This window comes from Hypanus sabinus, chromosome 7 (genome assembly GCF_030144855.1).
Source record: "Hypanus sabinus isolate sHypSab1 chromosome 7, sHypSab1.hap1, whole genome shotgun sequence".
Lineage (NCBI taxonomy): Eukaryota > Metazoa > Chordata > Chondrichthyes > Myliobatiformes > Dasyatidae > Hypanus > Hypanus sabinus.
Window position 1 is genome coordinate 13,485,147 of NC_082712.1, and position 18,166 is coordinate 13,503,312.

Sequence of the window (18,166 nt, forward strand, 5' to 3'; positions counted from 1 at the left end):
AATGAAGTGGCAGGATTGTAAAAGCCATCGGCCCCAGGGAACAGACGACAATGACAAACCCCCGAAACCCTGACTCGACCCTAGCCTGTAACGCTCTATATTTCAATAAGAGTCTGAGGTGAACTGGTTTGTCACCGGAGACACTGGCAAATTTCTACAGAGATACCTGGGGAGCGTTCTAACTGGCTGCATCACCGTCTGGTCTGGTGGGGCCTCTGCTCAGGGTCAGAAAGACCAGCAGAAAGTTACAAACTCAGTCAGCTCCATCATGAGCACTGGTGTCCCCAGCACCCAGGACACCTTCAAAATGCAACGCCTCAAAAAGGCGGCATCCATCATTACGGACCCAGCACCCAGGACATGCCCTCTTCTCATTGCCACCATCAGGGAGGAGGAACAGGAGCCTGAAGACACACACTCACCGATTCAGGAACAGCTTCTTCCCCTCCACCATCAGATTTCTGAATGGTCAATGAATCCATGAGCTCTTCCTCAGAATTTTTCCACTCTTTTTGCCCAACTTGTTTATTTCCTTTCCTTAGTTTATATGCACTGACTGCAATTTATAGGTTTTATTATTATACATTGCCTTGAACTGCTGCCGCAAAACAACAAATTTCATGACATACGCCAGTGATGCAATCTCGTTGTCTATTCTATTGTTTCTATATTAAATCTGATTCTGATTCTGACGTAACCCCCACTCCGGTCTCTACAGCACCAGACCGCAGCGTGTAGCCCACTCCTGAGTATCCATTATTGCACATGTAAACCCCCCAGCCTGGACCCTCCTATGGATCACAGCCTGTTCCCAGTCCTGACTATCCATTACTGATCATTTAGTTGTCAGGCCCTGCTGGTGTATCTGGAAGATCGCTGAAAGCCTGTGTCAATCAACTGTTGAGAAAGATGAAGGATGTCTTCAATCCTTCACTGCTGCAGTCAGAGGCCCCACCTGCTTCAAAAGGGTAACATCAGACCGGTCGGTGCCCAGGCAGAGCAGGGTGAGCTGCCTTAACGACCATCACCCAGTGGCACTCACATCTACTGCCATGAAATGCCTTGAGAGGTTGGTCTTGGCTGGAATCCACTCCTGCCTCACGAAGAGCCTGGGCCCATGGCAATTTGCCCGTCACCACAACAGGTCTACAGTAGATGCAATCTCACTGGCTTCTCACGTGGCCTTGGCTCACCCGGACAACAGCAAAACCTTTGCACTGCTTATCAAATTGAACTTTTATATATATTTATTGTAAAGTTGGAGGTGAAGTTAATGAAGTCGACGAGCTCAGCATGTGTGCAGGAAGCAGCGCCGATGCAGTCGTCGATATAACGTAAGAAAAGAGGAGTACAGATACCGGTGTAGGCTTGGAACATAGATTGCTCCACATGGCCGACAAAAAGGCAGGCATAGCTAGGACCCATGCGGGTGCCCATGGCTACACCTTTAGTTTGGAGGAAGTGGGAGGAGCCAAGGAGAAATTGTTAAGCGTGACGACTAATTCCGCAAGGCGCAGAAGAGTGGTGGTAGAGGGTGACTGACTGGGTCTGGAATCCAGGAAGAAACGGAGAGCTCGGAGACCTTCCTGGTGGGGGATAGAGGTATATAGGGACTGGACGTCCATGGTGAAAATGAGGTGGTGGGGGCCAGGAAACTTGAAATCTTTGAAGAGATGTAAAGCATGGGAAGAATCACGGACATAGGTGGGAAGGGTTTGAACAAGGGGAGATAAAACAGAGTCGAGATAGGCAGAAATGAGTTCAGTGGGGCAGGAGCAAGCAGAGACAATGGGTCTGCCTGGACAGGCAGGTTTGTGAATCTCCATGTCTGTTTCCCAGATTTTTCACCCACTTTCCCCACCTTCCCCACGCTTGACCCGGTTCCACCTGCCAGACGCATCTCCCCCAGTGGGTCCCATTCTCATCTCAGAGTATCAGGCTGGAGAGTGAGTCCTTGGTGGTCCTCCCTCAAACAACTGATTACAATCACCTCTCTCCATCTGAATCTCCTTTCCTTCCCTCTTCTCTATCTGTCACCACTTACCACATCTCCCATCTCCCTTCCCCCTCCCTACCCAGCACAACCTGCCCTTAACCTCACACCCCACCTCAATCACCTCAGACCCGTCTCACCCCACCTCAATCCTCAATCACCTGATACTCCTGTCCCACCCTCCTCAATCTATCGATCACCTCAGTATCCTGTCCCACCCCTCCTCTATCACCTCTGACTCCTCTCTCACCCCTCCTCTGTCAATCAATCACCTCAGATTCCAGTTTCACTTCCCCTTTCCCTCTGGCCATTCGACATTCCTCTAACAGTTCCGATGCAAACCAAGACTTCAACGTCTTTTCACACCCACAGATGCAGCTCGACCAGCTGAATTCCTTCAGCAGATTGTTGTTCAAATATGGTCCTCTATCTCTCTCTCTCTCACTCAATTTCTCACTCACTCTCTCTATCACTGCCTCTCTCTCTCCCTCCTCTCTCTATCACTGCCTCTCTCTCTCCCTCCTCTCTCTTTCACTGTTTCTCTCTATCTCACTCTCTCTCATTCACTCTCTCACACTCATTCACTATCTCTCTCTGACTCTCTCATTCACTCACTCACATACACTCTCACTATCTCTCTGTCCCCAGACTATTCGATGAATGGTTGGACAATGTCCGGCGCTGATGAGGTCTCTGCGGTGGAAGGAGCCTCCGCCGTGTTACCGTGTACTTTCACCCACCCACCTCCTGATGTCGCCCTGAACGGCTCCGTGATCTGGAACAAGACCGAACCAGGTGCTACAAAACCGGTGTTTAAGTGCACATATCCCGGTTCCGGCCCCTCCGGGTGCGATACAACGACACAGGAGGCTGGAGGAGGGCGGTTCGGATTCGTGGGGAACCTCAGTCGGAGAGATGCCTCGATAATGGTGGAGCCTCTGAACCGGAGTGACGGTGGTCGGTATCGGTGCCGGGTGGAGCTCAATGTTAACAGCTTTCAAACGGTGGTTCCAACAGATCTGTCTGTGAGAGGTGAGGACCGATGTTTAAGCATTGAGTTGTAAAACTACACTAATCATTTCACATTTTATCTCACTGAAAACTCATTTTATTCATAATGTACAAGTATATTTTGCAGGATGATCATGTCAAATAGATGTGATTGTCATGTGCACTAGCACATAGAACAACAGCACCGTACAGGCCCTTCAGCCCACAATGTTGTGCTGACCCTTAAACCTGCTCCAAGATCAATCTCACCCCCTTGCCTCCCACATACCCCGCCATTTCTATAACATCCGTGTCTCTAAGAGTCTCTCCCCACCCCCCTTTTCCCGCTCCCTCCCCTCCCCCTCCCTCTCCCTCTCCCTCTCCCCTCCCCTCTCCCCTCCCTCTTCCCTCCCTCTCCCCTCCCTCTCTCTCTCTCTCCCTCCCCCCCCCACTCTCCGCCCTCTCCCCCTCCCTCTCCCTCTCCCTCTCCCCTCCCTCTCCCCTCCCTCTCTCTCTCTCTCCCTCCCCCCCCCACTCTCCGCCCTCTCCCCCTCCCTCTCTCTCCCTCTCCCCTCCCCTCTCCCCTCCCTCTCCCCTCCCTCCCCCCGGTCCGTGACGCTGCTGCCATTTCAGTCAGCAATGAAGGGCCTCCATCTCTGGCAGCATTCAGGGCTTCCTTCATCGTGTCAGTAGCTTCCTCTCGGTTTTCACTGCTGTCAGTCATACAATTCCCGAGTGGGACTCAGGAATACCGTCACACTCAGATGTCGAAGGATTCTCCATTGCTGTTTCCATAACAACACTGTTTTACCCGTCAGGGTTGTTACCCTGAGCTGAACCCCCGAACCTGGAGGATCAGTGATCCTCTCTTACAGAGAATATAGAAACAGAAATCTACAGCACATTCCAGGCCATTCAGCCCACAATGCTGTACTGACCATGTAACCTACTCTAGAGAGATTACCTCTTTCTTTTTCAATCTTTTTATTATTTTTTATAAAAAAAAACAAAACATAATATTATGTTAAATAGGTTATGAATACAATAGATTTGAAATTAAATTAGTAACAAGATAACAATATCTTATTAAACTATCAGCGAAAAAAGATCGTACAATAATCAATCTAATCTACATTGATTATACATGAAAAAGATTAAAAATAATCATCAAAAGAAAAAAAAGTATAAAATACAAGAAAAAATGTATATTTAAGAAAATAATGAAAAAAAAATAAACCTAAACTAACATGGGCAATAATAATAGTTTATATGTATATGATAGTGTCAGAAAACTCCGGAACTCCATACCAGAACAAGAATAATAAGAATAAAGGTCCGGAAGAAGCCAAATTAATTCATATGAAAGTGTCGAATGAATGGTCCCCAAGTTTCTTCAAATTTAATTGATGAATCAAAAATAGTACTTATAATTTTCTCTAAACTTAAACAAGAAATAGTTTGAGAGAACCACTGAAATGTGGTAGGAGGATTTACTTCTTTCCAATTTTGTAATATAGATCTCCTGGCCATTAATGTTACAAAGGCAATCATTCGTCTGATTGAAGGGGAGAATTGACTATCATCTTCATTTGGTATACCAAAAATTGCAGTGATAAAATGAGGTTGTAAATCAATATTCCAAATTGAGGAAATGGTAGCAAATATGTCCTTCCAATAGTTATGTAAAGTAGGACATGACCAAAACATGTGGGTCAATGAAGCCACATCTGAATGACATCTGTCACATTGAGGGTTAATATGAGAATAAAACCGAGCAAGCTTATCTTTAGACATATGAGCTCTATGTACAATTTTAAATTGTATTAAAGCATGTTTAGCACATATAGAAGAAGAATTAACCATTTGTAAAATTTTTTCCCATTTTTCCATTGAAATATTGTATTGAAGTTCTTTTTCCCATTCCTGTTTAATTCTACCCGATACCTCTGGTTGTATTTTCATAACCATATTATAAGTAAGAGGCACTAATCTCTTCTGACAGGGATTTAAAGTAAAAATCATATCTGAAAAATCTATCAAAGTTGAATTAGGAAAGGATGGTAAAACTTTATGCAAAAAGTTTCTAATTTGTAAATATCTAAAAAAATTAGATTTAGGTAATTTAAATTTGTTAGAAAGTTGATCAAAAGACATCAAACTACCTTCAGAAAAAAGATCACAAAAACATATTATACCTTTCCTTTTCCATATGCTAAAAGCTTGATCTATTAAAGAAGGTTTAAAGAAAAAATTAAGATAGGGCTATCAAGAACAAAGTTTTTTTAGAGTAAAAAATTTACGAAATTGAAACCAAATTCGTATGTATGTTTGACAATAGGGTTAGATATCTGTTTATTAAGTTTAACTAAATCAACAGGGAGAGAAGAACCAAGAACAGAAAATAGAGAATATCCTTGTGTATCATTACATTCTAAATTTACCCACTGTGGGCACAATGGTAAATCTAAATCTAATTTCCAGTATAATAAATTCCGAATATTATTCGCCCAATAGTAAAATCTAAAATTGGGTAAAGCTAAACCACCATCTTTTTTAGATTTCTGTAACTGTCTTTTACTTAATCTGGGGTTTTTATTTTGCCACACAAATGAGGAAATTTTGGAATCAATGCTAACAAAAAAAGACTTAGGAATAAAAATTGGTAAGGCTTGAAATAAATATAAAAATTTCGGTAAAATCATCATTTTAACAGCATTGATCCGACCAAACAATGATAAGGATAAAGGAGACCATCTAGTAGTAAGTTGTTGAATTTGATGAAGCATAGGTAAAAAATTCAATCTGAATAAATCTTTATATTTCTTGGTAATTTTTATACCTAAATAAATAAAATTGTCAGTAACAATTTTAAATGGTATCCTGTCATTCAGTAAAGTTTGTGCATTTAAAGGGAAGAGTTCACTCTTATCCAAATTTAATTTGTAACCAGAAAAACTACCAAATTGAACCAACAAGGATAGAATAGCGGGAATAGAATTATCAGGATCAGAAATATATAACAACAAGTCATCAGCATAGAGCGATAACTTGTATAATTTCTCATTACGGGTAATACCAAAAATATTAGGGGATTCACGAATAGCAATGGCTAAAGGTTCTAATGCAATATTAAATAATAAAGGACTTAAGGGACAACCTTGTCTCGTACCACGAGATAATTGAAAAAAAGAGGATCTATAATTATTCGTAAGGACAGAAGCAACAGGTTTATAATATATTAATTTAATCCATGATATAAAATTAGAACTAAAGTTAAAATGTTTCAAGGCATTAAATAAGTATGTCCATTCAACTCTATCAAAAGCTTTTTCAGCATCTAATGAAATAACACATTCTGGGGTTGTGGATGAGGAAGTGTAAATTATATTGATCAATTTTCTAACATTAAAAAAGGAGTATCGGTTCCTAATGAAACCAGTTTGATCTCCTGAAATAATCTGTGATAGTACCTTTTCTAACCTAATAGCTAAAATTTTTGTAAGAATCTTAGAGTCTACATTTAGTAACGATATAGGGCGATAAGATGCACATAAAGTAGGATCTTTATCTTTTTTAAGAATTAAAGAAATAGTAGCTTCATAAAAAGACTGGGGTAGTCTCTTCTTAATAAATGCATCATTAAAGATTTCACATAACCAAGGGGAAAGCAAAGAAGAAAAAGTTTTAAAAAATTCTATAATATAACCATCGGGGCCAGGAGCTTTCCCTGAATTCATCGATGAAATAGCCTCTCCTACCTCCGCCATAGAAATAGGAGCATCAAATAAACTTCGATCTTCATCTGTCAGTTTGGGAATATTCAAATTGTTAAAAAAATTATCCATCATAGACATATCACCATCAAATTCTGATTGATATAAAGATTTATAAAAATCTTGGAAAGTATTATTAATTTCTTTATGATCAATAGTCAGATTACCGTCTTGTTTACAAATTTTAATAATTTGTCACTTAGTCGAAATAGCTTTTAATTGATTAGCTAACAATTTACCAGTTCGATCACTATGAATATAAAATTGAGCCCTGGTCTTAATTAATTGATTCTCAATTGAAGAAGATAACAGTAAGCTATGTTCCATTTGCAGCTCAACTCTCTTCTTATAAAGTTCCTTGGTAGGAGTAACGGAATAAATCTTATCAATTTCTTTAATTTTATCCACCAATAAAGCTATATCTAAATATCTTTGTTTTCTTTTCCCAGCAGAATGTGAGATAATTTGTCCATGAATAAAAGCCTTAAAAGAGTCCCAAAGTATTCCTCTGTCAATCTCTTCGGTATAGTTTGTTGAAAAAGAGAGATTACCTCAGGGCTCTTGAACTCAATCCCACAGCTGATGAATGCCAGTACACCAGACACCTTCTTAACACCACTGTCAACCTGTGCAGCAGCTTTGAGTGTCCTATGGACAGAGTCCCCAAGATCCAGCTCATCCTCCACACTGCCACCAGTCTTACCATTCATATATTCTGTATTCAAATTTGACCTACCAGAATGAATCACTTCACACTTATCTGGGTTGAACTCCATCTGTTCTACACACCCTCCACTCTGTGTGTAATGAACCTGCCTCTGACCTCTGACATCCCCCCAATACTTTCCAGGAAAAGTCTCTGGCTGTCTGCTCGATTATGCCTCTTATCATCTTGTTCACCTCTATCAAGTCACCTCTCATCTTTCTTCACTCCCAAGAGAAATTCTCCAGCTCGCTCAACCTTTCCTCATTAAACATCCTCTCTGGTCCAGGCAGCATCCTGGTCGATCTCCTCTACATCCTCACGAAAGCTTCCTCATCCTTCCTGTAATGAGGTGAGTGGAACTGAACTTACTTGCTGCTGCAGGGATGATTTTCATTGCATGTCTGCCTACGTGTCTGCACAGGTACAGTGAAAATCCAGTTGCCGTAGCAACACAGGCACAGAGCGTTGCATCAGAAAAGCAGCAATCAAGGTCAAGTTTATTGCCATCTGACTGTACACAGATACAGAACGTCAAGGTGTCTTGTACATCAGTCAATGAAAGTAAGCATGCAGGTACAGCAGGCAGTGAAGAAAGCTAATGACATGCTGGCTTTTATAACAAGAGGAATTGAGTATAGGAGTAAAGAGGTCCTTCTGCAGTTGTACAGGGCCCTGGTGAGACCTCACCTGGAGTACTGTGTGCAGTTTTGGTCTCCAAATTTGAAGAAGGACATTCTTGCTATTGAGGGAGTGCAGCGTAGGTTCACAAGGTTAATTCCCGGAATGACGGGACTGTTATATGTTGAAAGATTGGAGTGACTGGGCTTGTATACACTGGAATTTAGAAGGATGAGAGGGGATCTGATTGAGACATATAAGATTATTAAGGGATTGGACATGCTGGAGGCAGGAAGCATGTTCTGGCTGATGGGTGAGTCCAGAACTAGAGGCCACAGTTTAAGAATAAGGGGTAGGCCATTTAGAACTGAGATGCGGAAAAATTTTTTCACCCAGAGAGTGGTGGATATGTGGAATACTCTGCCCCAGAAGGCAGTGGAAGCCAAGTCTCTGGATGCACTCAAGAGAGAGTTAGATAGAGCTCTTATAGATAGCGGGGTCAAGGGATATGGGGGAGAGGGCAGGAATGGGGTACTGATTGTGTATGATCAGCCATGATCACAGTGAATGGCAGTGCTGGCTAGAAGGGCCGAATGGCCTACTCCTGCACCTATTGTCTATTGTAAACTCGGGATTGCAGCCTGTGCCACGAGACAGAGAGGGTAGGAACAGGAAGTTATGGCAGATGAATGCGTGGCTGAGGAGTTGGTGCAGGGGGCAGGGGTTCAGGTTTCTGGATCATTGGGATCTCTTCTGGGGACGGTCTGACCTGTACAAAAAGGACGGGCTGCACCTGAACTGGAAAGGGACCAATATCCTGGCGGGCAGGTTTGCTGGAGCTGTTGGGGAGGGTTTAAACTAGTTTGGCAGCGGGGTGGGAATCAGAATGTGAGTGCAGAGATTAAGGTAGAAGGACAAGGGCATGATGCTATGTGTTCTGAGTTGGTGAGGAAGGACAGGCAGGGGACAAAACATAAATGTAGCCAGTTAGAGGGGTTGAAATGTGTCTATTTCAATGCTAGGAGTATTAGGAATAAAGGGGATGAACTTCGAGCATGGATCAGTACATGGAACTACGATGTTGTGGCCATTACTGAAACTTGGCTGGAGGAAGGACAGGATTGGCTGATGCAGGTACCAGGATTTAGCTGTTTTAAAAGGAACAGAATGGGAGGTAGAAAGGGGGAGATGAGTAGCATTACTGGTCAGGGATAGTATCACGGCTATAGAAAGGGAGGACGCTGCAGAGGGAATGTCCACTGAGTTGGTCTGGGTGGAAGTCAGAAATAGGAAGGGATCAATCGCTGTGCTGGGAGTAGTCTATAGGCCCCCAAATAGCCCTCAGGACACCGAGGAGCAGATAAGCAGGCAGATTTTAGAATGGTGCAGGAAATACAGGGTTGTAGTTATGGGTGATTTCAACTTCCCACACATTGACTGGCATCTCCCGACTGCAAGGGGGATAAATGGGGCTGAATTTGTCAGGTGTGTTCAAGAAGGATTCCTGACAGTATGTGGACCGGCCGACGAGAGGAGAGGCCATACTGGATCTAGTTCTGGGTAATGAACCTGGTCAGGTGACAGACCTCTTGGTGGGGGAGCATTTGGTGAGAGTGACCACAACTCCCTTAGCTTCAGCATAGCTATGGAAAAGGATAAAAACAGACAAAATGGGAAAGTGCTTAACTGGGGAAGGGCTAACAATGAAGGGATGAGGCAGGAACTAGCGAGAGTAAATTGGAAACAGATGTCCAAGGGTGAAAACACAGAAGTAATGTGGGAGAAGTTTAGGGACCACTTGTGCTGTGTTCAGGATAGGTTTGTCCCACTGAGACAAGTTTAAAATGATAGGAAAAGGGAACCATGGCTGACAAAACACGTGAGGCAACTCATCCAGAGGAAGAAAGAAGCATATGTTAGATATAAGAAGCAGGAAACAGGGGGGGCTCATGAGAAATATAGGATAGCCAGGAAGGTGCTTAAGAAAGGACTGAGGAGAGCTCTAAGTCTTGGCATGTCGGATTAAGGAGAACCCCAAGGCGTTCTACACGTATGTGAAGAACAGAAGGATGAATAGAACAAAGGTGGGGCCACTAAAGGATAAGGAGGGCAATATGTGCTTGGAGGTGCAGGAGGTTGGGGAGGTCCTAAATGAATACTTTGCTTCAGTATTGACAAGTGAAAAGGACCTTGATCAGGGTGAGATCGAAATAGAGCAGGTCTGTGCACTGGACAATGTGGAGATTAAGGAAGAAATATTGGATCTTCTTAAAAACATCAAAATTGATAAGTCCCCAGGACTGGATGTGATATACCCCAGGTTGCTGTGGGAGGTGAGAGAAGAAATCACTGGAACAGTAGCTATGATCTTTGAATCCTCTTTGGCTGCAGGGGAGGTGCCGGAGGATTGGAGAATGGCAAATGTAGCTCCCCTTGTTTAAAAATGTTAATAGGGAGAATCCTGTGAACTAGAGACTGGTGAGTCTTACGTCGGTGCTCTGAAAACTATTGGAAAGGATTCTTAAGGATAGGATCTGTGAGCATTTGGAGAAGTCCAGTCTGCTCAAGGATAGTCAACATGGCTTTGTGAAGGGAAGGTTGTGCCTCACCAGCCTGACTGAGTTTTTTGAAGAGGTAACAAAAGAAATTGATGAGGGTAGGGCAGTAGATGTGGTCTACATGGATTTTAGCAAAGCATTTGTCAAGGTCCCCCATGAGAGACTCATCCAGAAAATCATGAGGCGTGGAATCAATGGAACCTTGGCTGTTTGGATAAAAAATTAGTTTACAGGAAGAAAGCAGAGGATCGTAGTGGAAGGAAAGTATTCTGCCTGGAGGTCGGTGACTAGTGGAGTGCCACAAGGATCTGTCCTGGGACCCCTACTCTTTAAGTATAACTGAGAATGCATGTAGTTTGCAGCACAGGTAAACAGTAAACAGCTCAGTGCACTATCTTTGTAGAAAGCAGGGTTCACTGTAGAATTCCTTCTCAAACACACCAGCTCAGGCTGTAGAACACTTTCAGTACAGTAAGTATTACACTGGAGAGGGTTCACTGTAGAATTCCTTCTCAAACACACCAGCTCAGGCTGTAGAACACTTTCAGTACAGTAAGTATTACACTGGAGAGGGTTCACTGTAGAATTCCTTCTCAAACACACCAGCTCAGGCTGTAGAACACTTTCAGGACAGTAAGTATTACACTGGAGAGGGCTCAGTGTAGAATTCCTTCTCAAACACACCAGCTCAGGCTGTTGAACACTTTCAGTACAGTAAGTATTACACTGGAGTGGGTTCACTGTAGGATTCCCTTTCAAACACACCAGCTCAGGGTGTTGAACACTTTCAGTACGGTAAGTATCACACTGGAGTGGGTTCAGTGTAGATGAAGATACAGATGAAGATGAAGATGAAGTACAGATGAAGATCATGTTCATTGTCGTCTGAGTGTACATCTCCACAACAAAATGTAACAGTGTTCCTCTGGATCACGGTGCACCCAGAAAACATCTACAGTCTCACATCACACACAGCTCATAATGCAAAATATTCCCTCAGCTGAGTTAATAGGTTAGTGACTAATGCCATTACACAGGACTGACTGGTGTTGTTATACTGTATTGATCAGTATTATTACTCTGTATTGATTAGTGTTGTTTCAGTACAGTGACTAGTGTTGTTAAACAATACTGACTGGTGTTGTTTCATTGTGGTGATTGTGTTGTCACACTGTACTGATTAGTGATATCACACTGTACAGATCAGTGTTGTTACACTGTACTGATTGGTGTTGCTGCAGTGTATTGATTTGTGCTGTTTCCCTGTAATGGCCAGTGTTACACTGTACTGGTCGTTGTTGTTAGACTGTACTGATTGGTGTTGTTACACTTCACTGATTAGTGATGGTGTCAATTGGTTCAACAACCAAATGATTGAAGGGAATTAGCTGTTCCTGAACGTGGTGGTGTGAGATTTAGGCTTCTTGATCTCCTGCCCGATGGGACTGATTTATGTTCTAAAGAGTTTCCCTAGTTTGAATGGACTTTAATGAGTGAGACACATGTGGGGCCGTTTTCATTCAGGAGGGTGCTGTGGGGAGTTTTTATTATTTTGTTAGCTGGAAATTTTGTCAGTGTTAAACGTTTTTGCTGAGGGTTAACCGATTTATTCTGGCACCTGTCCTTCCCTCAGCTCCCAATGAGAGTGTCTCTGTGATGACTGGAACTGAGGGAGCTTCGGCCACGTTACCCTGTGTGTTCACACGGCCTCGGCAGAGCCTCACCGCACACACGGTGACGTGGATGAGGAAGGATCCCTACCGAATCATCGTCACATTCAGGCACCATGGAAATGGATCGTGGGTAGCGGAAAACGGAGTGACTCGGTACGAGCTCGTCGAGGACCTAGAGCTGGGAAGCGCCTGGATCAGGATAAAGCAGCTGAGAGTGGAGGACAGTCACAGCTACCTGTGTCTGGCTGAGTTCAGGAACATGAAGCATGATTATTCATCCGACAGAGAGCACATCACACCTCCATTTATACATGTGTTCCAGAGTGAGATCCGGTTGCAGGTCAGACCAGGTAAGAAATCATTGACACATTCTGCAGGGCATGGGGAGGGTTTTGGGGGGGGGGTGGGGTGGGGGGTAGCCTGCTACCATTATCCTTCCTCTAATCAACCCCACCCCCGGGTTTATCTGTCTGTCCCCGAGTGAGATCTGACTGTAGATCAGACCCGGAAAAGAACCCGTCACCACATTCAAGTTCAAGTTTAATTGTCAATCAGCCACACGTGCGTACAGCAAAACAAAACAGTGTTCCTCCAGGGACAAGCTGTAAAGCAGAGTAGCAACAGCACACAGTACACATTGTTATGATGGCAGAAAAGCATACAGTCACAAAAAGACATAATATTGCCCAAGTTCCTGAGTGGTCTGGATTGGAGCTGGATGGTAGATTGGATATTGTCCTGGTCCAGCTTGTCTCTCACTAAGTGAACACTGGGGGGCAGCACTGAGCAAAAGAGGAAGGCAGCACCGATGGGAGTGGCCTGTCCCCAACCCACGACGGACTCCAGCACGTTCACAGAGGCCTCTGCTCTCTCCCACACCATCTCGGCATCTTCTGCAGTGTTCAGGGATGGGTCAGAACCTCCAGCACCCACTGTATTCTGTGTCCAGACTCTGGGGATGAATGGTATATCGGCCACTCCCAGCCTCAGCTGGTGATGAGTTCCATTTCCCCACCACAACTCCATCTCAGACGGTCCCTCACACAGGGCGGCCCCCAGATTTCAACGGGCCCCCTGGCGGGGCCTTGCCTGAGCCTGGGAGGAATGAGTGGAGTTCTAACGGAGGATCAGGAATCTTCCCAGAGAAGATGCACACTCAGCGTTTCAGGAAGAGCTTCTTCCTTCCTGCTGTTTTCTGAATGGACAATCAGAAAAGTGAGGGCCATCTCACTTTTTTCCCTATTTTTCCCTCTTTTGTGCTACTTATTTAATTTAAAATTATACATGTAGGTATATATTTCTTATTGAAATTTACAGTTTTTTAATTAATATGTATTGCAATGTATAACGGGGTGTCAGGGTGAAGATACGTCTTTACCAAAGGAGGTGTAAGACACTCCTTCCCTCCACTAGTCTTCACTTTACCCTTGGGCGAGGTGTAGCCCCTGCTTCGCCCCTGATCAGGGTCACGTGAATCCATGGGATCAGGTGGTGGATGGTTGTATGAGCAGCTGGTGCAGATCACAAATTCTGGTTATGTGACCACTGACACCAGGCAGACAATCTCTGAAGATTATTGACAATGGCTGGGCTCACCCATCCCGGACAGACACTGCTCAGAAGAAGGTGATGGAAACCCCTTTTGTAGAAAAATTGCCAAGAACAATCATGGTCATAAACAGGAAAATATCTGCCGTTGCTGGAAATCCAGAGCAACACACACAAGATACTGGAGGAGCTCAGCAGGTCGGGCAGTGTCTATGGGGAAAGGATCAAAGGTTCATTTTATTGTCAAAGTTTGCATGTAGAATACAACTCTGATATTCATCTTCTCCAGATAACCATGATATCCAGATAAACCATGGGATTCATTACAAGAAAAGACATCAATACCCCCACACGAAAAGGAAAAAGAAAAATCTCGCAAACCTCAAACCCCCTCCCCGTCCCCCACCTCCCTCCCTCGCACAAAAGCCAACAGATCGCCCACCTGGAAGACGATCGTCAGAAGATCGAAACCCTCAAGCCCCCAACCCCTCCCTCTCAAAAAATACAGTGCTGACAACACCAAACCCAACACCCTCTCCCCACACAGATCACCCACACAGAACAGTCAACAGGAACATCAGACACCAAACCCTAACCCCTCCCTCACACAAAAACAATACATCGTCCCTCTAGAACCCCAACCCACCAATCAGCAACAAGAAAGAAAACAGAAACTGAAGGAGAGCAAAATAAACTACAGCCCAACAGCCACATCAGTCTCAGAATTTCAAACATTCCTCCCACCAGAATTGAGTAAACAGTCGATGTTTTGTGCTGAGACTCTGCATCGGAACTCATGAAAGGGCCTGTTCTGCACGGTGTGAGTCCTGATGAAGGGGTCAGCCTGAAACGTCAGCTGCTTACTCTTCCCCAGAGATGCTGCCTGGCCTGCTGAGTTCCTCCAGCATTTTGTGTGTGTTCATCATGGTTACGAGACTGTGATTGCCCACATCACACAACACAGCACATACCGATGATGATGATCGCAATGTACTGCTACACAAAACACAAGCCGGTGAAATTATCCTAATCCCGATTGCGATTCTGCAGAATGTCAGGGGGAGGAGGCAGACAGGACACGTTTACAGGGCTCAACCTGTCACATTGATCCATAAGAAGTTAAGAAATAGGAGCAGGATTCGGCCATCCGGCCCATTGAGCCTGTCCCGCCATTCGATAAGATCATGGCTGATCTGTCCGTAAACTCAGCTCCATCTACCTACCTTTTCCCCAAAACCCTTAATTCCCTTACTATGTAAAAACCTATCTAACTGTTTCTTAAATATATTTAGTGAAGAAACCTCAACTGCTTCCCTGGGCAGAGAATTCCACAGATTCACCACTATCTGGGAAAAACAGTTTCTCCTCATCCCCATCCTAAATCTTCTCCCCGAATGTTGAGGCAATGTCCCCTAGTTCTAGTCTCACCTACCAAGGGAAACAACTTTCCTGCTTCTATCGTATCTATCCCTTTCAAAATTTTGTATCTTTCTATAAGATCCCCTCTCATTCTTCTGAACTCCAGAGAGTATAGTCCCAGGCGACTGAACCTCCCCTCACAGGTTAACCCCTTCATCAAGACAGAAGCCAGCCTCCCACCATGGATTCTGTCTGCACTTCTCACCGTCTCTGTGAAACAGAATGCAAAATCAGAGACCCTCCCATCCACCCTGGACATCCTCTCTTCGGCCCTCTCCCACTGGGCAGAAGGTACAACAGCCTGGACGCACGGACCACCAGGCTGAAGGACAGCTTTTATCCTACAGTTATAACTACGGAGTGGTCCCCCAGTACGATAAGATGGACTCTCCACCTCATTATTTATTTGTTTATTCATTTAGAGATACAGCACGGAACAGGCCCTTCCGACCCAACGAGCCACACCACCCAGAAACCCACCTATTGAACCCACGACGATTTACAATGACCAATTAACCGACGAGCCGGTCCATCCCTAGACTGTGGGAGGAAACCGGAGCACCCGGAGGAAACCCACGCGGTCACAGGGAGAACGTACAAACTCCTTACAGACGGTGCAGGAATTGAACTCTGAACTCCGACACCCGGAGCTGCCATAGTATCATGCTAACGGCTGTGCTACCGTGGCAACCCACTTAATTATGGCCCTGCACCTCACTGCCTGCCCACACTGAACTTTCCAGTAACTGTCACACTTTATTCTGCACTCTGCTGTTGTGTCCCCTGTACTGCCCCAGTGTGATGATGTGATGAAATGATCTGCTCAGACAACAAAGTTTTTCACTTCCCAAACTACTTGTGTCAGTAAAGAATCGACGACCAATTCACCTCTCGTGCTTGCTGAAGTCTTGCTGAATCTCCGGACCTGCAATGCTGAGGGTGGCTTTTCCTCTATGGACGCTGGCTGACCCACTGAGCTCCTTTGGCAGGTTGCTTTTCCACTCGATGTAGAACTGTAGGTTCAGAGCTTTGACCGGTGACCATTTGGCGTTTGGGATTGATCAGTTCGAGCAAATTGGAGGAAGGCAGGGACACGAGCAGTGGCCATCGTCACAGCGGCCATTGTCTGAGTGGACAGTCGGACTGGTGATCTTGAGGCTTTAGCTCTTTGAAGCTTCCGTGAGGAGAGGCTTCACTCAGAGAAAGCAAAGGAAAGAAAAGCTCAGGTTTCTCCATCTCGTCTTTATATCTGGTGAACTGAGACAATGGAGATGCCCGGCAGGATAGTGGAATTCTCCTCTTGTGGGATGTGGGAAGGCAGGGAGACCTCCAGTGTCCCTGACGACTACAACTGTGAGAAGTGGATCCAGCTGCAGCTTCTAACCATCCGCGTGAAGGAGTCGGAGCTGGAACTGGATGAACTCCGGATCATCCGGGCGGATGAGAGGGTGATGGATAGGTCACACAGAGAGGCAGTTACACCCAAGGTGCAGGAGAGTACCCCTGTGGCCATCCCCCTCAAAGTGGTATACTGTCATGGGGAGGGGAGTGGGTGGAGAGGGATGACATAACAGAGGAAAGTCACATTGGTTGGGTCTCTGGCACTGAGTCAGCCTCTGTGACTCAGAAGGGAAGGGGGGGAGAAGAGGCACACTGTGGTAATGGGGGATTCATTAGGGGAACGGACAGGATGTTCTGTGGTGAGAACAAGATTCCTGGATGGTACTTTACCTCCTGGGTGCCAGGGTCCGGGATATCTCAGATTGGGTCCTCAGCATTCTGGAGTGGGAGGATGAGTTGCCAGAGGTCGTGAAGCATGTAGGTGCCAATGACATGGGTAGGATGAGTGTCCGGGTTCTGCATGGGGAGTCAGGTATTACGTTGAAGGGCAGGAACTCCAGGGTTGTGATCTCAAGATTGCTACCTGTGCCACATGCTACTGAGGCTAGAACTAGAAAGATTATACAGTTCAATACTTGGCGAAGGAGTTGGTGGAGGAGAGTGGGCATCAGATTTTTGGATCATTGGGCTCTTTTCCGGGAAAGTGGACCTGTACAGAAGGGACAGTTTGCACCTGAACTGGAGGGAGATTAATATCCCTGTGGGAAGGTTTGTTAACGCTGCATGGTAGGTTTAAACTGGAGTTGCAGGGGATGGGAACCAGAGTGCCAGAACAGTTAGTGGAGAGGTTGTGGAGGCAGATGTTCATAAAACCTCAGACAAAGATAGGTTGAGCATGGTGTGACTTGTATCCTGAGCTGAGTATATGTTGAATCATTGTGGAAAGAGCTAAGGAACTGCAAGTGTCATAAGACCCTGATGGGAGTTGTATACAGACCCCCTGAACAGTAGTAAAGATGTGGTCTTCAAATTACAACGGGAGAAAGAAAATGCATGTGACAATAATCACGGGGAATTTCAATGTGCTGGGAGATTGGGAAAATCAGCTTGGTGCTGGATTACAGGAGGAAAGTCTAGAGCAGGGGTCGGCAACCCGCGGCTCCGGAGCCGCATGCGCCTCTTTCATCCCTGTGCTGCGGCTCCCTATGGCTTTGGAAAATAAATGATGAGTATTTAATTAAAATGTATTTTATGTTAGTTTGTTAGTTTTTGAAATGTAATTCTAAATTCGAAGATTATGGTGAACTTTTACAATCTAAATAAAACGTGTTTTTTGTCGCTATTAATATAAGTCAGCACGGCCAATGCCTGACACCCGCTAGTGCGCGATTTCTTTAATTTTTCGATCGAAGGTAGGCTAACTATGGAGAATTCTAAAAAAAGAAAAGTGACTGAAGAAAACAGAACTTTTAATGATACGTGGACAGATTCATTTGCTTTCACTGCTGACGAGACTGGTTTACCGGTATGCTTAATATGCAATGAGA

General features: G+C 44.8%; 1 protein-coding gene across 1 annotated transcript in view; it reads left to right on the forward strand.

Moving 5' to 3' along the window:
• The first annotated feature begins 2,664 nt into the window (after positions 1 to 2,664).
• LOC132396475 (uncharacterized) overlaps positions 2,665 to 18,166 on the forward strand; it is a 33,040-nt gene continuing 17,538 nt past the window's right edge. Inside the window, exons 1-2 of the mRNA XM_059974017.1 lie at positions 2,665 to 3,025; positions 12,272 to 12,661. Coding sequence (XP_059830000.1) covers positions 2,665 to 3,025; positions 12,272 to 12,661 — 751 coding nt within the window. The remainder of the gene's footprint in view (positions 3,026 to 12,271; positions 12,662 to 18,166) is intronic.